The 20458-nt window shown below is 36.9% G+C and overlaps 6 protein-coding genes across 6 annotated transcripts in view; 3 read left to right on the forward strand and 3 right to left on the reverse strand.

Moving 5' to 3' along the window:
• LOC100641140 (cactin-like) overlaps positions 1-5083 on the reverse strand; it is a 6702-nt gene extending 1619 nt beyond the window's left edge. Inside the window, exons 1-20 of the mRNA XM_020001106.1 lie at positions 4935-5083; positions 4733-4856; positions 4543-4608; positions 4242-4358; positions 4073-4111; positions 3915-3977; positions 3754-3808; positions 3602-3690; positions 3466-3555; positions 2588-2651; positions 2463-2542; positions 2182-2298; positions 2009-2071; positions 1654-1856; positions 1568-1608; positions 1457-1524; positions 1341-1415; positions 1091-1195; positions 955-1017; positions 821-904 (exon numbers count right to left, since the gene is read on the reverse strand). Of these exons, the coding sequence (XP_019856665.1) occupies positions 821-904; positions 955-1017; positions 1091-1195; positions 1341-1415; positions 1457-1524; positions 1568-1608; positions 1654-1856; positions 2009-2071; positions 2182-2298; positions 2463-2542; positions 2588-2651; positions 3466-3555; positions 3602-3690; positions 3754-3808; positions 3915-3977; positions 4073-4111; positions 4242-4358; positions 4543-4608; positions 4733-4856; positions 4935-5065 (1737 nt within the window). The 5' untranslated portion in view covers positions 5066-5083. The remainder of the gene's footprint in view (positions 1-820; positions 905-954; positions 1018-1090; positions 1196-1340; positions 1416-1456; positions 1525-1567; positions 1609-1653; positions 1857-2008; positions 2072-2181; positions 2299-2462; positions 2543-2587; positions 2652-3465; positions 3556-3601; positions 3691-3753; positions 3809-3914; positions 3978-4072; positions 4112-4241; positions 4359-4542; positions 4609-4732; positions 4857-4934) is intronic.
• A 36-nt stretch (positions 5084-5119) lies between these two features.
• On the forward strand, positions 5120-6727 carry LOC105314079 (ornithine aminotransferase 1-like). Its single transcript, XM_011408006.2, has one exon. It carries the CDS (start codon positions 5147-5149, stop codon positions 6545-6547), a length of 1401 nt encoding a protein of 466 aa, XP_011406308.1. The 5' UTR covers positions 5120-5146; the 3' UTR covers positions 6548-6727.
• Positions 6728-8559: 1832 nt separating this feature from the next.
• Positions 8560-9874, reverse strand: LOC100641267 (ectoine dioxygenase-like). Its single transcript, XM_011408007.2, has 6 exons — positions 9753-9874; positions 9500-9692; positions 9336-9427; positions 9190-9280; positions 9051-9146; positions 8560-8968 (listed from the first exon to the last, which is right to left on the reverse strand). Exons 1-6 carry the CDS (start codon positions 9851-9853, stop codon positions 8693-8695), a joined length of 849 nt encoding a protein of 282 aa, XP_011406309.2. The 5' UTR covers positions 9854-9874; the 3' UTR covers positions 8560-8692.
• A 26-nt stretch (positions 9875-9900) lies between these two features.
• LOC100641393 (U3 small nucleolar RNA-associated protein 15 homolog) lies at positions 9901-12924 on the forward strand. Its single transcript, XM_003389229.2, has 12 exons — positions 9901-10017; positions 10067-10159; positions 10368-10499; positions 10550-10602; positions 10741-10864; positions 10911-11227; positions 11319-11403; positions 11448-11605; positions 12109-12250; positions 12317-12453; positions 12500-12558; positions 12607-12924. Exons 1-12 carry the CDS (start codon positions 9928-9930, stop codon positions 12843-12845), a joined length of 1629 nt encoding a protein of 542 aa, XP_003389277.1. The 5' UTR covers positions 9901-9927; the 3' UTR covers positions 12846-12924.
• Positions 12925-13169: 245 nt separating this feature from the next.
• LOC100640256 (vacuolar protein sorting-associated protein 28 homolog) lies at positions 13170-14197 on the reverse strand. The gene has a single exon (XM_003389220.3). It carries the CDS (start codon positions 14154-14156, stop codon positions 13470-13472), a length of 687 nt encoding a protein of 228 aa, XP_003389268.1. The 5' UTR covers positions 14157-14197; the 3' UTR covers positions 13170-13469.
• A 62-nt stretch (positions 14198-14259) lies between these two features.
• On the forward strand, positions 14260-18426 carry LOC100641520 (threonine--tRNA ligase, cytoplasmic-like). Its single transcript, XM_020001103.1, has 14 exons — positions 14260-14447; positions 14495-14576; positions 14712-14845; positions 14900-14981; positions 15127-15256; positions 15455-15572; positions 15740-15883; positions 15926-16009; positions 16159-16221; positions 16324-16518; positions 16662-16732; positions 16998-17160; positions 17241-17378; positions 18216-18426. The coding sequence occupies exons 1-14, from the start codon at positions 14343-14345 to the stop codon at positions 18414-18416; spliced, it is 1710 nt and encodes a 569-aa protein (XP_019856662.1). The 5' UTR covers positions 14260-14342; the 3' UTR covers positions 18417-18426.
• The last annotated feature ends 2032 nt before the right edge of the window (positions 18427-20458 follow it).

A 20458-nucleotide genomic window follows, 5' to 3' on the forward strand; every position in this document is an offset into this window, starting at 1 on the left:
ATGTGAAAATTAATAATTTTTAACTATTTATTTGTACCATTTTAATTAATTTTATTAAAATTTTAAAAAATATATTAACTAATTTTATATTTTTTGCTCTTTTTAACACCTCAAAGTGTAAAAAAAGGTGTTAAAAAAGGTGTGAAAATAAAAAATTTTTAATTATTTATTTGTACCATTAATAGACACACAGAAAAACAATAATAATATTAAGAGCAGAATAATCTTAAGTTGTGAAAATAGAATAAAATAAAGTTAAGTTAGATACAATTAATTTAGAAGATAGTCATTCAGACCAAGGCCGTCTTCGAAACTCAAACCCCTCCATTTTGCTCTCGTCCCCCTTATACATAAGTTACTTGATCGAATGAGAGCAAATGAGGGCTTAGTTCTTAACCAGTTCAAAGATAATTAGTTAAAAATAAAAAAATGAAAAATTAAAAAAAATAAAAATTTTAAAAAACTTAAAATAATAGAAATATAAAAATTAAAAAATAAAAATAAAAAATGAAAAATTAAAATAAAAACAATTAATTTATTAAAATATAATTAAAAATAAATAAAAAATATAAAAATTTAAAAAATTGTATATTTTTGTATATCTATGGTGTGGACATACAAATAAATAAATATATATAGATAGATGATAGCGCGACAGTGAAATCAATTATAGGAATGACCTGGGGGCGTAGCCCCCAGGTTGTTAAAAATAAACTACATGTACATGTACATGTATGTTGCTGTGGAGTATTGCATTACACTATAAACTTCCAACCTACACTACACTACACTATATAATTAATATAGTAAATGTTATTACATTGAATTTGTATCCTTGCACTATCTTAGGTGGAGGATTGTCAACATCATAATGAGTCTGGTTGTACTTATTCCATTCAAAACCCTAACAAAATGATGATAATAATGCAAAGAAAGTACTACTGCATATCTTACAGTGTGGACCCTGTTGAAAAACCTTGGCTTTCTAGGACGATATTTACCTTGCCACACATATTGCTGTATAGAGAAAGAAAACACAATAGAGAGGGAGAGAAATGGAAGAGAGAGGGGGAGGGAGATAAAAGCTTACCTGAGGATCTAAAGTTATTTCAGAATTAAAATCATATTCTTCATTGGTTGATCCATCATCAGAGACAGTCCGTGACATGTTTATCTTACCATACTCTGTCACACTCTAAAACAATAAATTGTAATGCTACGTGTACTTTAAAAGTTTTCATTGTTGTGAGTTTAGCGTTGATATAATGTGATCAATGCATCAAATGTGCATTGATAAGTACATCAAATCAGTGTTAACAATGCATTAACAGAAGCTGTACCTTATCACCCGATAAGATCCTCCTTCTCTCGCTTTCCCTTATAGACACATCAACTTCGTAATCAATGAGTTCAACCTGAAAAAAAATTAAAACTTAAAAATTTTTTACCATTTCACCTCATCCTTAATGTCCGCTGCCTTTAGAAGTTTAGGACTGTATTTCGATGACTCGTATTCATCGTATGCTAGAGTGGGAGTGGCTATAATCACGTGACAGGTGTGACTTACCGAGCTGTAACAAGTCCTCCTCTGCTATAAGAGTATCAGACCTAAAGAAAAAAATTAATAAAAAAAATAGAAACGCGATCTCTTACTCTTCTTTCTCAGCCTCTTGTGAAGAAGGTTCTGGCTCTCCCAACTCAACAGGAATGAGTTGTTTTGAGTCTGTTTCTTCTTCATTCTCTCCTCCTCCTCCTCCCTCCATTGCTTTCTCTCCTTCCTCTTGCTCAGTTTCAACTTTGACTGGCCCAGCGGACGGGAATAATGGAGTATCAGTGATACCAAATTGCTCTGCTTGCTATAAGATGTGGAATAAAATTAATAACACTAGAAAATTGAGGTTTTTTTATCCTTCGCCACACCTTTACACATCTACATACAAACAGGGCTACTTTGCAAAATTAGCTTTATCTCTTTCCCTCCCCCTCTCTCTCATCCACCATTATTTACTTCTTGTTTTAGTTGAAATAGCTTCTTTCTCAAGGCAGCTTGATGCTTATCTCTGAGACGTGTCTGTAATAATAAATAATAATAATAATAATGATAATAATAATAATAATAATAATAATAACGATAATAATAATGATACGGTAATAATCATAAATCATGTGAAGTCTTCTTACTCTGGCTATGTGTGCTTTGAGCTGCTGGAGTGCTGTCTCCCACCACGTGACGTCACCAGGATTACGACTGTTAATCTTTGCACTTATTTGCGTTTCCAGGGCTATCAGTTCACCGTACTGGAGGAGGGGAGAGAATCAGAAGAAATATTAAAAGAAAGATGGGTTATAGAACTGGTGCTTTTGAGTGTTAAAATTTCCCAAATTAATTGTAAAATTAATGAAAATTAAATCTACATGTATATATACATGTACATGTACATGTACATGTAACATACGCTTACAGTTTTTCCTTTAAATATTTTAGCAACATCAGTTGATACTGAAGAGTGCATTCCTTCCCGATGCTCTATACTCTTAGAACCTAATTAAAATAATGAGTGGGAGGGTCACAATCAGATAAACAAACCGATGCTTAAAAGTTCCAACTTCTTCAATTTTGCTATTTCGTCTTCACATATGATCAACATATCCTGAGACATAGAAGAGGGAAGGACAGGATGAGAGGGCAATATATGATACTTTTGCTATTAAAAATGCTCATAGCTCGAAAAATATTTGTCGGAATCAGCTCAAACTTTCTACACAGCATAAGCACATCAATATGCATCAGAAAATGTAATAAAAATTGGGGGTAACTTCGGAGCCATTTTTTGGAAAAAACCATGGGCTATAGCCTTGGGCATTTTTCAAAAATTGGCTCGTTTTTTTAAATGCTCATAACTCGAAAAATACTTGTCGGAATCAGCTCAAACTTTCTACACAGCATAAGTACATCAATATGTATCAGAAAATGTAATAAAAATTGGGGGTGATTTCGGAGCCATTTTTTAGAAAAAACCATGGGCTATAGCCTTGGGCATTTTTCGAAAACTGGCTCATTTTTTAAATGCTCATAACTCGAAAAATATTTGTCGGAATCAGCTCAAACTTTCTACACAGCATAAGCACATCAATATGCATCAGAAAATGTAATAAAAATTGGAGGTAATTTCGGAGCCATTTTTTGGAAAAACCATGGGCTATAGCCTTGGGCATTTTTCAAAAATTGGTTCATTTTTCAAAATGCTCATAACTCAAAAAAATTTATCGGAATCAGCTCAAACTTTCTACACAGCATAAGTACATCAATATGTATCAGAAAATGTAATAAAAATTGGGGGAGGGGGGGTGATTTCGGAGCCATTTTTTGAAAAAAACATGGGCTATAGTACAGGGAATTTTTTAAAAATTGGCTAGTTTCTTAAAATGCTCATATCTGCATGCTTATACATTTCTTCTATGTACCTTCCAGTAGTCAGTATGTACATCCCCTTCCAATTCTATGTACACCTTCATGTCTTCAAGTAAATCCTCAAGATCAACTATATTAAGACCCTGGAATGGGTGTGGTCAGATACGCCCACACAATGGCACTACTAACCCTCAGTAAGTGATATGGCTCTTGCATTTCAATGTCCATGTCATCGTCAGTTGTGTTGATGTACTTAGCCAATAAATCAATGGGTTTAGCTGTAAGAGTTAGGGGGTGAATTAGAGGTATCTCACCATTAAAACAGTTGCTATACAACATACCTCTTCCTCCTTCAATTCTGACCTTAGACCTCAACTTGGCTTGTTCCAAATGAAACTAAAAAAGAGAGAGGGGGAGAGAGAGAGAGAGAGAGAGAGAGAGAGAGAGGGAGGGAGGGAGGGAGGAGGAGAGATAAAGTGGTGATATTTGTGACTGTATTTACGTCATCTTCTTGGTTCTCCCATTCCTTGAACATGTCTGCCTCTTTCATTCTTTGTAAAAGAGCCTATCACAAGTAAGAAAATAATTGCATTTATAAACACAATATATCTGTCAGCTGCAGCAATACAGTACAGTACATGGATAATAGTAGGGCCTAACCATTTCTTCTTCCCTTGCTTCTCTCTCCTTTTCTCTTTCCTAAAGATAAATAAGAGAATAACTTTAACATTTCAAATATAACTGTTGCATGGTTTCACAAATACAAAAGGCTAGTAGATAATGTTATGATATTCCAGTTGCTTTTAGCAGGAAATGTTTTCTCTCTTACTATTCGCCTCTTTTTCACTTTCTCCAATTCTGTCTTCATCTCAACCTGCCTCCTCTTCTCTCGTCTCTCTAGCTCCTCAGCTGAAACTTTAGTCTCCTCAGCCTCTTTCTCCCTTTTCTACCGAAAAAATCATCACCAATAAAACTTATTTACTATGCATGTAAGTTTTGTATAAAAATATGTTCTTTATTTTGCATTTGCGTGTACATGCAACTTTCCGTTAAATTCTCAATTAAAAACACTTTATTCTATAAATTTTCATCACTAAAAAAATACCCCTAAGCTGTGAATGATAATGTACCTTGTGCCAAACAAATGTATCCAGCAAGTGTTGGTCACCAAAAGGATTGTCGGCATTAGTGTACCCCTATAAATGTGATGGACAAAAATTGAAAAAAAAAAGGATAAATTTCTATACATAATTTTACTAGGTAAACCATATAAAAAACAATTATCCTCACTCCCACAAAAGCATTTTCATTATTAATTACCATCATTTCTTGGTCCCAGCCCATTTCCGCTCGCTTCCGTTTATCCTTTTCTTCTTTCTTCTTAATACGGCGAAGTCTCTTTTCCTCTGGAGTCTCCAAGGCCTTCATTAATTCCTTTTGCTTCCTGTGATCCATCATCATAATAAATAAATTAATATGTATAATAATTATCATTATTAATTAATGATGATTATCATCATACTTCTTTTCTGCTCTTTCTTTTTCGGCCTGTTCCTTCTTTCTGTGCTTTCTTTTATGTAAAGGAGAGGGAGAGCGGGAGGGAGAGGTAGATGGAGAGCGGTGTCTATGATGATGGTGCTTAGTCTTTGGCATCTTCTTGGACTTGAAACTTGAAGGGAGTTAAAAATTAAGGCGGGCGCGGTTTAAATAATTAAACCACGCCCTAAAACCGCCATGGATTCTAGCCAAGAAGCTGCAGAGGCAGAGGAAAGAGCTACTTCCATTTCTGTCTCTGGGATACCTCCAGGACAAAAATCTCAGGCTCTCTTGAAGCGATTGGATGACTCAATTGGCAAGACCAATTACGTGGGGCTGTATGGTATTGCGTTAGAATCAGGCTCAGGGCCTTACATGAAAGATGTAGATGGAAATGCTTATCTGGACTGTCTTGCTGCAGCCTCCGTCAACGTCCTTGGGTATGGTCAGGAAAATATAGCCAAAAGACTCTACACAGTGACAAGCTCCATGCAAAACACTGGATTCATTTATTCGCCTAATACCCATGCAGTAGAGTTGGCTGAGAAGTTGATTAGCATAACCCCTGGGGATTGGCCGAAGAAAGTCATACTTGGTCTGAGTGGCTCTGATTCAAATGGTGGAGCTATTGAAGCTATGCGTCGCTTTACAACCAGGAAAGGTGTAATACATTTTAAAAATGCTTATCACGGGTCAACAGGGTTATCACAACAGGCGAGTGATTTCGGTTTGCTTAACAAAGGTATTTATCTGAAAACACCTTTCTTTGCATCTGTTAGCTTCCCAACCACAGCTGAAGAGGGAGAGGCTACACTTAAAAAAATTGAAAAACTCCTCTATTCTGGTATTTATGGTGGGTTTATAGCAGAGGTCTTTCAAGGTGATGCAGGTGTCATTCTTCCACCTCCTGGCTTCTTTTGTAATTTAAAAGCACTCCTAGAGAAATACCAAGCACTTTTGATTGTGGATGAAATACAAAGTGGAATGGGTCGTACTGGGAAGTGGTGGGCTTGTGAGCATGAGGATATTGCTCCTGATATAATAGTGATGGGTAAAGGCTTGGGAGGAGGATTTGTACCCATATCTGCTGCTGTTGGAAGGAAAGAAGTACTCGACTCATTGGACCCAGGCCAACAGTTGTTTACTTTTGCAGGACACCCAACTGCTTCGCTTGCTGCATGCTTAGTCATTGATGCTATCGAGGAAAGAAATCTAATCAAAGGAGCATTAAGAGTTGGTACACTTTTAAAGAGAAAGCTGAAAGAGCTTCAGTCTTGTTATCCTGATATAATCATTGCAGTGAGAGGGATGGGCCTTATGATTGGAGTCGAAATAGATACGAGCAGAGAATTATTTGAGCTAATCTCAAAAGAAAGTAATGCTGTCGTTTTTGCAACGAGATGTGCGGAAAAGGGAATTTACGTTGGATACTTTGGAACAAAGCATCAAGTAATTAGAATCGAGCCGCCATTAGTTATAGGAGATCTTGAAGTCTTTGAGATAATAAGGATCATGAAAGAGGTCTGTGAAGAAGTGATGAATGGGGACATCCCAAAGGAAACTATTGACAATGTCAAGAAGTACTCTATAGGATTGTAGCTACATGCTACTACAATTGAGTAATTATTTTATAAGTAAACATTTTTAGATTTTTTTTTACCTATTTTTGTGTGCATTAAATTTTAATTGCTGCAATTATTAGTGTAATGGCAATAATTTGAATTATTATGTTTTTTGTATTAATCTGATCTATTTTTGAAAAAAATATGTTTAAATGCAGACATAGATTTGATAATGAGCCCCGCTTTGCAAAGCTGCAACATGCCACACCTTTTTTGACAGCTTTAATCAGCAGAGAAATGTCAGCAGATAGAAAAGGCAGTTTTATCTTCAATCAAGCCAAAGAGAGGCTCTCACTTCCTCAAAGGTACCTTAAGGAGCTAAAAAGTCGTACCTTTAAGTTTTCAGGATGGCTGCTAGTGTTGTATGCTATTGCAGTTGCTTCCACCATTCAATTGAGTCACACTATCACAGTAAGATTAGCAACACCACCTGCAACCTCTCCTGTCATGAATACAGAAGACTCTACCAAACTGTATTATGTGGCATCCTTTGGACGCTCAATCCTTCATGTTTTTCTCTATCTGTTTGTTGGATGGTTCTCTGACATCAAAATAGGAAGAAAGGGAGCAGTGAGATTGAGCCTCTGGATAAATTGGTTTGGAGTCTTGCTAGAAATGTGTAGCATGTGTATACAATTTGGATCTGGAAGCTATCCGGCAATTAATACTGCAAAGTATGGAGTTTCGATGATAGCATTGCTACTGATGCTGCTTGGGTCTGCAATGTTCTTTGTCAACGTTGTAGCGTATGGACTAGATCAGCTAGCAGATTATTCAAACTCTCGTATCAGGGCATTCATCCATTGGCTTGTATGGGGTTTATTTATTGGTTTTACAGCAGGATACATTGGGAGGGACAATGTTTACAACTCAAATCTTCAACTCTGCCTCGGTTTGGGAGTCTTTATTGCGTCCTCACTTGCAGTCTGCACGGACAGTCTTCTTAACCATTATTACATGGAGACTGGGGAATTGGCAGAAAATCCATACAGGCTAGTGTTGAAAGTGCTATGGTATGCAAGCAGACACAAGCACATGCTTTCACAAAGGAGTGCATTCACATTCTGGGAGGCTGAAACACCAAATCGCATCAGCCTAGCAAAGCAGAAATACGGAGGTCCATTTCCAGATCAGTCAGTTGAAAATGTCAAAACATTTTTAAGAATAATTCTCATCTGCTTTGCCTTGTTTGGTTTTTACATTCCCTTTTTTGTAATGTATGGAAGGATTGTCGTTGATCAATTTGAAGGCAGTACTGAGAGTCTGGGTGGCTATGGGTCCTACATCATGTGGAACATTTGCGATAAAATTGTCATAATCCTCGTCGCCCTATATGAGCTAGTATTGATCCCCCTTTTTCCAAAGCTGGAATATTTTTTCCTCAACCCTTTACGCTGGCTGGGAATCTCTTACATACTCCTCCTTATTACTCTCTTAATTACATTTGCTATAAGTGTTGCTGGGGAAGTATTGACACCATATGAAGTCAACTGTACCACAGAGACCAAAAAATTCCAAGTTTCATTTCTGTATTTCACAGTTCCTTTTTTATTATATGGACTGATTGACATGATTAGTATAATCAGTGGTCTTGAGTTTATTGGGAGTCAATCTCCCACTTACATGAGTGGTATGCTGACAGGGGTATTCTGGTTTGTACGTGGTATATATACAGAGGTTGGTCGATTAATCCAACTTTCTTTTTCTTTGATTACCCATGGCCCTGGAGACCTCTCGTGTAACTTCTGGAACATTTTAACTCAAATCGTTATCCTCATCGTGGGATTTTTTATTTACGTAAAAGCAGCTAAGTGGTATCAAAATCGAATCAGAAATGAAGCAAGTGACCGTACAATCATTGAAGAGAAATATAGCCAGAGATTGGAGAGAAGTGAAGAAGAGAGTGAGATTGTTATAGATGAAAATGGAGAAGAAGTCAGTAGCCTGCATGACTATTTTTTAAAAGACTATGTAATTGAGACAGTCAAGTAAAATTGACCCTAAAGTGTTTTTAATGATTTTTAATACAGTAGCCTTAATTTTAATTGTTATTTTGTAAAAAAGGTAATTTTAGAAGCACATTATAATATATAGCACGGCAGCATGTTCAACATTTTCCCTGTTATTTCATACGATGCTCAGTAGCAGGATCCATGAAGTCCTTCCCACTCACATCATCTGTTTGACAATTGAGTATCTCAGAGTTGGGTACTCTAGCAAGAGGAGTGTACTGCGGATGATGGTGAGGAATGACTGGGTCATTGGATGCCCTGTTGTAAGCAATAAGGAATGCCCATCTCCTCCTGTCACTGTTGTTCTGCTCGGATTTGTGCAATAAGTTGCAGTGAAAGAAAAGAGCATCTCCAGCCTCTAGCTCAACATCAACCAGTGGCAATATCTACCATAATAATTATAGTTAATTGCAGGGAAGAGTATAATATTTATACATAATACCAAAGCGTCTGTGTCATTTATAGTACCTTTTGAATCATGCCCACTCTCTCAAGATCAGCTCCTACTTGTCCTGCAACTGGTATATGGGCTATGCGACCAGCTTTATGTGAGCGCTCAAGTATCTAAAAAATGCATATAGTCAATGATACAAATGCTTTGTCATACCTTGAGGCAGCCATTTGCAACATCAGTCTTATCAATGGCAATGAAAACTGTTCCCATGTCAGGAAAAAGGCAGCCATTGTTATACCAGTAGCTATAGCAAGCAAAGAGGACAGAAATAAGAGAGGAGTATAGAATTAATTACTGACCCATAGTCTTGATGCCATACAAATTGTCCACCAGTACGTGCTTCTTTCATCATTAGCTTAGTATGATAGTGGTAAACTTCACCACCTAGCAACTAATAATGAAGACATTAACATTAGCATTACTGGGTACAAGCTTATAAACATGTCATTAAAACTTTTTTTACTTTTTCCATTGTTCCAGCCACTTTATCTGATCGTGCTATCATTCCACTGATGTCTTTGCCAGGATGATTCCACAATGCCATACGACTGATCCTACCGTTACCATCATCCCGGCCGTATGAGTGTTTAAGGAGCTCACTATCACTCTCAAGACTAGCCTGAAGCTTTACAACTTCAGGGCGGTTCAAAAGAGACCTGGTTTGTGAAACAAGCATCTATTAGACGCTTCAAGCTACAAATAAACCAATCCTGTACCTAACAATGATGTATCCATACTCATTGAAGGCCTCTATAACAGCAGGAGTAACTGTAAACTCGTTGTTTTCTCCCATTGTAAATGTTGCTGCAGAAGCCATGACACCAGCCCCACCCTTAAAAAGCATGGGTCATTAATTCATTTCAATGAATATTAAATTAACCACGTGGAAACATGGCAGACTTCAAAAGACTCGAAGTGAAAAAGAAAGCTAGACTGGTTCCCATAAATTACAAAGAAAACTCCTTCTGGGATAAATACCAAGTACCTTAGGTCTCATTCTTAGATCTCAACTTCTATTGTAATATTTTAGTCTCCAATTATTGTCAAAGAATTTGCTGCAGTGACTTGTATTGATTTCTCTCCTGTACCTCCCCACGACTATGCTGTCACTACGGGATCTAGAGTAAGGCCAATACCATATAGCTGCTAATTTTGGAAGAGGAATTTTAGTGATTAGTTGGTTTTAATTTGGTGAATCTGTCTCATGTCATTGAAGCATGCAAATAATGATTAAAAGTTAAAACAAAAATTTCTCTTAAACAATTATTCATTTTATTATAGTTCTTTATTTTACTCCTCTATCTCCTGTACCTTTTCTCTGTTTTTCTCAGGTCCAGATATATAGTTCTAGTAATAATACGATTAAGAAGACAATAACACGATTCAAGGAGACTGCCTCCTCTGCTCGGTTTCGTCACGATGGTCAGTTGCTAGTAGCTGGAGGCGATGAAGGGGTGATAAGGGTAAGCCCCTCTTACTAGTAGTCTAATTAGTGGGCTCTCTTTTATTGTAGATTTTTGACATGAACAGTAGATTTGTCCTGAGGCAATTGAAAGGTCATTCAAAGTGAGTTTTATGTAGCCTAATTAGAACATACATTTACACGTATGTAGATTGATAATTTCGTTAATTTGTGAGTTTTGACTGTCTTAAAATTGTCAAAAATTTGAGTTGTATCTATTAGTTTTTTTTTCTCTATTCTAGGCCAGTAAAGTCAGCCCAGTTCTCAGTAGATGGACTCCACATTGTGTCTGGATCAGACGACACTGTACTTAGGTATTGGGACATTGCCACAGAAACCAGCATATCAGACCTACACGGACACGAAGTATTTTATTTAGACCTTTCATTTAATAATTTTATTTATTTCATAGGATTACATTCGGTCACTCTCTCTCGTCCCTTCTTCTCCTTATATGGTATTGACAGGATCCTATGATCACACAGTCCGTGGGTGGGACCTACGTTCTGGTGACTCCGCCTTTAAATTAAATCACGGAGCGCCCGTAGAAGCCGTACTAGTTTTCCCGTCAGGCGGTACCTGTGTGACAGCTGGTGGTAACTTTGTTAAAGTCTGGGACCTGCTTCGTGGTGGGAAGCCGTTTTGCGGTTTTTCTAATCATCAGAAAACCATCACTAGTTTAGTATTTGATGGATCTCATCAAAGGATACTATCAGGTGGTCTTGATCGGTGAGTTTTTTAATGTATTAAGTGAGTTTTTCAATGCATTTATTTCTTTTTTCCTTCTTCTTTTGTCTTTCTCTCTCTCTCTCTCTCTCAGTCATCTTAAAGTATACAGTGTTGAGGATTATCATGTTGTTCACAATATTACTTACCCTGCTCCTATACTCTCTATGGCAATGTCTGTAAGTTATAGATCACACATAATTTCTACTCATTATCATCACAGCCTTCTGATAGTCATGTGACTGTTGGCATGACGACCCGTCTCCTGTCTATTCGTCATCGTCCTCACCATAAAATCGAATCTTCTTTGCCAACAGACAGTCATGCTTCGTTATTTGCTCCTCCTCGTAGAGCTAGGGGTTCTCGCCCAGGCACTCAGAGGTAAGATGAGAAAGAATGAAAATAGCAAAATTAAATCAATGATCCTGTATCTATTTTATGCATGTTTTATGTTGTGTAGAAAGTTTGTGCACAATTTCCAAAAAAAATTGATTTTTTTATGAATTTTAAAGCTACTCAAAAACTTGGCCAAAGTCTCTGTACTATATACAGTACAGGGACTTTTGCCAAAATTGAAAAGGAGAAAATTCTCTATTTTTTATAATTTTTCTGATAGATATACATGTACTTATGTTGCGTAGAAAATTTGACTTGGTTTCACTCAAAACTAGATTTTTTACTAATTTTTTAAGTTGCTCAAAAATCAGGCTGAAGTCCCTGTACTATAGTACAGGGACTTTGGCCAAATTTTGCCAAAAATGACTAGGAGAGAATTTTCCATTTTTATAATTTTTCCTGATGCATATACATATTTTTATGTTGTATGTAAAGTTTGAGCTGTTTCCGATCAAGTTTGGATTTTTTACGAATTTTTCAATTATTAGATATTTTATGAGAGGTTATGACCTGAAGCCACACGATGATGATCATGTTGTTAGTCTCCATCACAAACCTAAATACGATAAATACGAACTCTGTTTGAAATCGTTCAACTTTAAACAAGCCCTTGATGCTGTTTTGGAAATGGTAAGAGTATTATTGAACACATTATTATTACTATTCTTTTTTTCTCTCTCTCTCTTTTCATTATAGGAGGTCAAAAAGCGTAATGGTAAGGCATCAAAGGTCTACAGTGTGCTCCAAGAATTGGCTAGAATGGACAGGCTTCATGCAGCAATAGCTTATAGGTCTCCTCCAGAGATTATCCCTTTAATCATTTTCCTAAGAAAGTACAAGAATTTCAGTAATATCATTGCTTAATGAGTCACTTTATAGAAATTTATTAACCTTTGGCTATACCTCATTCCTAGCTGATGTGTGTGACATTGTGATAGGTGAGAGCATGGTTTAAACCATTCATGTGCTTTAGTTACATTCTATAGATGCTTATGGTCATGAGCTATCGGAATCAAAGGAGCTTCGAATTCAATTTGATTATCTTAAGCAGGTTCTGTGTCGTGAATTGAGGTTTCAAAGGGAAGCTGTTGGTTTGTTGGGAGTTATTGATACTTTACTAACGGCGTCGACTGTAGAGTGGAGCAAAGGAAGATCTGATGAGAAAAAAGTGGCAGTTTCTGCTAAGGACACTATAAAGATGGATGTAGACACTAGACGTTTATAAAATAATTTTGTAATAGCCACTAGTTTTTTATTAAAGACAAATATTTTGGTGGGAACCACTGCAACCTGCCAACAGTAGCTAAGCAACTATATTAACGGTAAATTACCTGGGAAAATTTTTAATTATTCCTCAGAAAAACTAAAGTTTTCATGGAATTTTTCTGGGAAAATAAAGTTTCTCAGCAAATTTCCCGGGAAAAATTTAAATTGATTATTTCCCAGAAAAATATTAAATTTTCCTGGGAAATTTTTTGGAAAAAATTTAAAGTAATTTTAAATCAAAAGATTTAATTAAATTTTAATGATTCATCAACAATTAAATTAATTACCGGTAATTAAGAGTATTCATGAAATTAATTGAACAGTAACTATTTTTAAAGGCAACTGTATCATGGCAACAGTAACTCAGCAACTGCAACTTTTAATAGCACTGTTTACATCAGCTACATGACCAGCTAGCATCGAAATTCTACATTAATGTGTCTAGTTATCATAAATATTAATTAAAATGTACTAGCTAACACAAACCACTATTAAAATATTAGAGAAACACAACAAGTACATTTATTAACTCCGAGGCAGAAGGCATGATGAAACGCAGTGCAGTATAATAATAGACATAACATCAAGACTGGGAGAGAAATCGATTAAAGTCGTTATAAGCACTCTCAAAATCAAACAACATCTGTCTAGCTTGATCTTCGGACAACTCATCACTTGCCTGCATATTAGCCATCTCGTCAAGCCACTTTCGGACTTTTGTCCGTCCCTCAAAAGAAGCGGGAAGGGACGCCATGCGTGACATGGTCTCAAAAAGATCCTTGACGTCAGGATGAAGCTCGTCCATGGCCCGTATCTCTAGCCTCAGTCTATCCATGATGGTGATAAAGAGGGAGACTATCTCTGCTATTGCCTTGCTCATGTTTCCCTTATTGTCTCTGACGGTGATTGGATGACCCTCTTTGATTCTCTCCATTGCTGCTGGACAATGGAGCATGTATCGCTGAGAAAACGTCTCAACGGAAGCAAACGAAGGTTTTATTAGCTTAAAAGCGGCTTTGTATTGATCCAGGAGTATGTTACACGAGGTGGTGTACTGTTCTGATGTCACTGCATCTTTTATGTAGGCTTTTTCCAGTGCCTCTATTGTCTTTATTAGGGAGAAAACGTTGGCTCTGTTATCGTAGTCTTCTCTCTGGCGGGCATTGTCATAGAGCTTGATCTCTTCTTGTAGTCTTGAGTCGTCTAGCGCGCCCCCTCCTCCGCTAGCTGCTCGAGAAGGAACGCCAGAGAATACAGGAACGGCGGCCATTTTTGTGCTGAGTGTGAATGGGAGGGGATAAAAATCTAACATTACTTTTCCAATTAAGCGAATGATATTTATAGGCGTGGTTTATAATATTACTTTTCTAATTAAACAAAAATTACATTGTTCGCCCATGTGTGAAATGGAACCCTGATGTAAAATAATAACATCTTTTGTTCGTATTTATAGTGCATGTTATCCTTCATTGGCAAGCTCTCCACTGGTTTTTTAAGGAAGTATTGTAGTAGAATAATCTCTGCAGAGTCGGAAATGGCCGCCAAAAGCTATCCTTTGGAAGTGAGGCCCTTTATAAATATTACTATTAAAATTATTATTTTTATTAGCTCGATCCTCCTCCAGATTATATTGCGTCTCGTAATGCAATTTTTGATCGTTTGAAAGCCGAGTACCTTGCAGAAATTGAAGGTATGGGTTACGCCCATTTTAACAAATTAATAACAAAATAATTGATTATTATTCTTTTGCCTCGTCTATTTGAAATTTAAAAAAAATATGCAATCATCAAAATTTGTTATGATCAACTCGTAATTTTTCGTGTAGCTAAAGAGCCACGCCCTATCAAGGTGACGCTACCTGATGGGAAAGTAATGGAGGGTCTGTCATGGCGTACAACACCTTACGACATAGCGTCTCAAATTAGCAAAGGACTAGCTGATAATGCTGTCATTTCTAAGGCAAGTTGCAGAGAAGGTCATAGGTAGTAGTTTTCTCTTGATGATACCCTCTAGGTTAATGGGTCTGTTTTCGACCTGGAGCGTCCGCTTGAGGAAGACTGCACTTTGGAATTATTGAAATTTGAGGACCCAGAGGGTAAGAAAAAAGGAGAGACAGAGAGAGAGAGGAAAAAAGGGTAAGACGTGAATAGAAGAAAAGGAGAGAGAGAGAGATAATGCAGAAGCTATTTGAATCTTTTTCTCCCCCTCCCTCCCTCCCCATCTTTCACTAATACATGTAGCTCAGACTGTGTTTTGGCATTCAACTGCTCACATACTAGGAGAAGCAATGGAGAGACACTATGGTGGTTGTCTTTGTTATGGCCCTCCAATTGAGAGCGGATTCTATTACGACATGTTCATGGAAGGAAGGTACTAGTAACAAACTACAGTACATATACACATGTACATATGTGTACATTATAATCCTCTGATTTGAGATTTAAGGATATGATCAATTTTTACAAATTTCTTGTGAGATGTAATAGTATTATAATAGCAGTTAAATCGTGTTTTTGATTCCAGAAGTTATCTTGCAATTTATGTAATATTTTCTTTTCTTTCTTTTAGGCAGGTTTCTCCTTATGATTTTGAGAAGTTGGATACACTAATGAAAAAGGTGACAAAGGAGAAGCAACCTTTCGAAAGACTAGAAATGAAGAAGGAAGATCTTTTGGAAATGTTCAAGGTAAACCACATCGAACTATGCCTGTTACAATTTGCATGTACATGCATGGCATTTGAAAATATCTCATTAATTTGTAACTTTGAAAACTTGCATTAACCAAGTAGAAGAACATACATGCTAAAGTCCAGTCAAGTGTACATATGCATTGTCCCTTCTCTTTCTTTCAGTATAACAAGTTCAAGCTCCGTATTTTGAATGAAAAGGTGACCACGCCCACCACAACCGTGTATAGGTGTGGCACTCTCATTGATCTCTGTCGTGGTCCTCATGTCCGTCACACCGGAAAGATCAAAGCCTCTCTCATTACTAAGGTATGATCACGTGACCCTAACGTGAGTCTCATGTGACCTTAGAACTCCTCCACTTATTGGGAGGGTAGAGCTGATGCCGAGGGTCTCCAAAGGATTTATGGGATATCGTTTCCCGATAGCAAGCAGGTAAATATTTTTGAGAGATTTAAAGAAATATTTACTCTATTTTTTAAATATTTTTCTCTGTGCTTTCTCTTTGTTACTTTATTTTATTTCTCTATTTTTTACTCTACGTTTAATTTCTTCTTACTCTATTTCTTAAATTTTTCTCTCAGTTGAAAGAGTGGAAGACACTGCAGGAGGAAGCTGCAAAAAGAGATCACAGAAAAATTGGACGAGTAATTTAAACAGATTATATTCATATTTCCCGTTTCTATTTTAGTGGGCAAAAATGCAAAATCTGAAAGTTTTATTTATCCTTTTTTCTCTCTTTGTTTCAGGATAAAGAGCTGTTTTTCTTTCATGAGCTAAGTCCTGGCAGTTGCTTTTTCTTGCCCAGAGGAGCCCATATCTATAATACACTCATTGAATTTATCAAGTCGGAGTACAGAAAGAGAGGATTTCAAGAGGTCATGTCTCCTAATATATACAACAGCAAGCTATGGGTCACTTCTGGACACTGGCAGCATTATGCTGTATGTTAAATAATAATAATAATAATAATAATAATAATAATAATAATAATAATAATAATAATAATAATAATGATAGTGATAATTATATAATAGTAGTAATAATAATAATGATAATAATAGTAAACTTAAATTATTTCCGTTAGGAGAACATGTTCCAGTTTGATATTGAAAAAGAACGATTCGCATTGAAACCAATGAACTGCCCAGGACACTGGTATTTATTATTAAATTATATTTAAAGTTTACCGTGTGGCTGCTTAATTATAGGGTATAATTTTCGCTGTTTTTGCAGATTTTCCGTATCCGCGAAAGTTAATTCAGTAAAATTATCCGTATTGCCCTATAAACATGTGTACTTTAAAATAAGAACCACGAAAGATAATTCGCGAAAAAAGACTTGTGGCCTGATTAGTGAGAGTTTATTGCCTCAAAACTTTGTGGCTATACGGTATTCTTACTTGAATTTTGTCTCCCCTCAGTTTGATGTTCAGCCATCGCCAACGGTCCTGGAGAGAACTCCCCCTGAGGTTTGCCGATTTTGGCGTTCTTCATCGGAACGAGCTCACTGGTGCTCTCTCAGGGCTCACTCGTGTGCGAAGGTTCCAACAAGACGATGCACATATCTTCTGCACCTTTGAACAAGTACTTGATAATTTATTTTTTAATTTATTGTCCATTTTTTTTTATTTCGTTCCATTTTGACCTACTTCTTTCTTTAACAGATATCATCAGAGATAAATGGCTGTCTTGATTTTCTTAAAAGCGTTTATGGTATTTTCGGTTTCACGTACAACCTTTTCCTCTCCACAAGACCAAAGGACTTTATGGGAGAGCCAGCACTGTGGGACAAAGCTGAAAAGGTTAGTACTGTGTAGTTCATAGTTTTAAAAATGCTCATAACTCAAAAAATATTTGTCAGAATCAGCTCAAACTTTCTACACAGCATAAGGGCATCAATATGTATCAGAAAATGTAATAAAAATTGGGGATGATTTTTTAGCCATTTTTCAGAAAAAAGCATGGGCTATAGTACAGGGTATTTTTCAGAAATTTGCCAATTTTTAAAAATGGCCATAACTCAAAAACTTTTAGTCGGAATCACCTCAAACTTTCTACACAGCATAAGGGCATCAATATGTATCAGAAAATGTAATAAAAATTTGGGGTGATTTTTTAGCCATTTTTTGGAAAAAACCATGGGATATAGCCTTGGATATTATTTGAAAATTGGCTGATTTAAAAAAATGCTCAAAACTCGAAAAATATTTGTCGAAACCAGCTCAAACTTTCTAAACAGCATAAGGAAGTGATTTCAGAGGCCATTTTTAGTTTTTGAAAGTGCTAGCAAGAATAAAAAATTTTGATCTTTTTACCAAAATATCTCTCCATCATATCACTTTATTCATCACACTCTAGTATATAAAACTTTTAAGTTCAAATGTAATAAAGTGCATCATTTCTTTGTTGCACGTTCTGCTTATGTGTAATGTGGTTGGAAGGCTCACCTTTGCTCCAGGTGTTACCTCATTGAAGTGTTCACGGTGACTTGAAAGCTTTTTTTAAAGTGGTTTAGCACTTGCTTCATATCTCCTTTGCTACTTGTGTCATTGCCTACAGCCTACATATCCTATAATCTCTCAGACTCTCACTTCTATCCTTTCTCTCTCTCTCTCTCTCTTTTCTTGTTTCTTTCACAGCAACTAGAAGAATCTTTAAATTCTTTTAATGTCCCTTGGAAGCTTAATCCTGGAGATGGAGCATTTTATGGACCAAAGGTACTCTACAGTACACATTCACATTCACAGCTATTCAATGTACTAAATTTAATATCAAGCCTTCAAGATGCCATGTACAAATGCACATACACACGTACATGTACATGTATATGTAGGTACTAAGGCTTTATGTGTACACCTCACAAACTTAATATTTAATTTAATATCAAACCTTGTTATGTCACAGACACTTAGCCAATACAGAGAGAGTGAGTCATGCATTGTGATCTAAACACACACACGGTCATGCATTCCTTAATATTCATTTAATCTCACATTAGCTAATCCAACCCCCTACCACTACACACACACACACACACACACACACGTACACAATCGTACTTGTTTTGCTAACCCGTATTGCGAGGTAGGGCGCCATACTTCCCCATCAAAGGAGAGCCTAATTAAGACTAATTGATATTATTAATTGTCAGATAACCTCAAGAGAGTGTTTAAAGAGACTGGCATGTCCTATACAACTTGATACTGGATTGAATTACAGAGACACTCACTCACTTTCCATTACTGGCTTATATGCTGTACATAATTAAATATCGATAATACATGTAATATACGCGTCTATGTATGCATGTTACATACATTTACGGTACATGGGATGCTAGAGAACATTCGATACTTGTGTAGTTAGCGTTTTAATCCCCAGCTGCTATAGTGTGTGGCACCAAGGAATCGCAATTAAAAGATAATGTTACGATTATGAATCGATGTGAGAGCATATAGCACCTGGTTGAGAGGAACGGTTGGGGCAGAGAGAGAGAGAGAGATGGGGGGAGAGAGAGAAGGGAATATATTTTGTGGAGAAAGTTGGAGAAAAAAAAGACTTGATGTGGGATAAGTGTGTTTGTGGTGGATAGAATGGTCGTTATTATTAATTGCAAGTGGTGATGTGGTTGGAAACTGTTGGTTTGGCAACGTTTATCTGTGGTCTATCTCTCCTTCCCTCACTCTCTTTGCTCTACTCTCTCTCTCTCTCTCTCTCTCTCTCTCTCTCTCTCTCTCTCTCTCTCTCTCTCTCTCTCTCTCTCTCTCTCTCTCTCTCTCTCTCTCTCTCTCTCTCCCTCCCTCCCTCCCTCCCTCCCTCCCTCCCTCCCTACCTCCCTCTCTCTCTCTTTTTCTCTCTCTCTCTTTTTCTCTCTCTCTCTCCATAATGCTTGCTTCAATGTCATACAATGATCATGTCATCTTATGCAATGTCAATGATACTTCAATCATTTATTATCATTGTAAAAGTAATACGCCTTACTACTCCTGTTTGATGTTTAGAAGTAGTTATGCATTTTAATTGTGATTACAGCAAAGTATGGGCACCTCCCTAATGGAGCCAATTAGTCATTGCATTAATGCTGCCAAGAGCAGCTGCTGGAATGCAAAGAATATTTATTAACAATTAATAACTAATCCTGAGCTCTATTGTAATCATACCATTACACACAATACCTTTCCTTTGTAGTTTCAGCTCTTTGTATCTATGTACTTTCCCCCTTTTCCTCTCCCTCCGGCATAATTATTATTTTAAACAATACTCTTTTGACATGCACGCATCACTGACATCATGCAGAACTACAGTAATGCATCGGTTTTTTGTGGTTGTATAAGATATCTGAGGTATTCCGGTTCCTCCTACTGGTCCATCTGATTAATTACATCCTAATGTACCTGTTGATGCCTGGTGGTCATTGTGACCACACATCAAAGGCCATGCATTAATTGTGAGAAGTGAGGGAGAGCAGAGCCTAGGGATGTGTGTACATAATCATGATATATGGGATGTTGTAATGATCCACTATGTGTTCAATTAATTGATACTTGTTAATCACTACATGATGATGATGATGATGATTATATGTACATGAATACTCTGTGTGTGTGTGTGTGTATGTACATATTATTACTATTATAGTACTAGCAAATTAGCCCTAGAGTCATTTATAAGTCCTCCCTCTCTCCTTCTCCCTCCCTCCCTCTCTCTCTCCCTCCCTCTCTCCTTCTCCCTCCCTCTCTCCCTATCTCTCTCCCTCCCTCTCTCTCTCTCTCCCTCCCTCTCTCTCCCTCCCTATCTCTCTCCCTCCCTTTTTTTCCCTCCCTATCTCTCTCCCTCCCTCTCTCCTTCTCCCTCCTTCTCTCCCTATCTCTCTCCCTCCCTC

The sequence above is a fragment of the Amphimedon queenslandica genome, unplaced genomic scaffold (genome assembly GCF_000090795.2).
Source record: "Amphimedon queenslandica unplaced genomic scaffold, v1.1 AMPQUscaffold_13111, whole genome shotgun sequence".
NCBI classification, from domain to species: domain Eukaryota; kingdom Metazoa; phylum Porifera; class Demospongiae; order Haplosclerida; family Niphatidae; genus Amphimedon; species Amphimedon queenslandica.

Excerpts from the sequence above, each read along its gene's own strand:
- LOC100641520 (XM_020001103.1), top strand. The coding sequence starts at position 14,343 with ATGTTATCCTTCATTGGCAAGCTCTCCACTGGTTTTTTAAGGAAGTAT. Across the intron at positions 14,448-14,494 it reads CCAAAAGCTATCCTTTGGAA|CTCGATCCTCCTCCAGATTA; the intron begins GTGAGGCCCTTT and ends TATTTTTATTAG. Across the intron at positions 14,846-14,899 it reads ATAATGCTGTCATTTCTAAG|GTTAATGGGTCTGTTTTCGA; the intron begins GCAAGTTGCAGA and ends GATACCCTCTAG.
- LOC100641393 (XM_003389229.2), top strand. The coding sequence starts at position 9,928 with ATGGCAGACTTCAAAAGACTCGAAGTGAAAAAGAAAGCTAGACTGGTT. Across the intron at positions 11,228-11,318 it reads CTATCAGGTGGTCTTGATCG|TCATCTTAAAGTATACAGTG; the intron begins GTGAGTTTTTTA and ends TCTCTCTCTCAG. Across the intron at positions 12,559-12,606 it reads TGTGTGTGACATTGTGATAG|ATGCTTATGGTCATGAGCTA; the intron begins GTGAGAGCATGG and ends TACATTCTATAG.
- LOC105314079 (XM_011408006.2), top strand. The coding sequence starts at position 5,147 with ATGGATTCTAGCCAAGAAGCTGCAGAGGCAGAGGAAAGAGCTACTTCC.
- LOC100641267 (XM_011408007.2), bottom strand. The coding sequence starts at position 9,853 with ATGGCTTCTGCAGCAACATTTACAATGGGAGAAAACAACGAGTTTACA. Across the intron at positions 9,693-9,752 it reads TATGGATACATCATTGTTAG|GTCTCTTTTGAACCGCCCTG; the intron begins GTACAGGATTGG and ends TTCACAAACCAG. Across the intron at positions 9,147-9,189 it reads TTGCAAATGGCTGCCTCAAG|ATACTTGAGCGCTCACATAA; the intron begins GTATGACAAAGC and ends TGCATTTTTTAG.
- LOC100640256 (XM_003389220.3), bottom strand. The coding sequence starts at position 14,156 with ATGGCCGCCGTTCCTGTATTCTCTGGCGTTCCTTCTCGAGCAGCTAGC.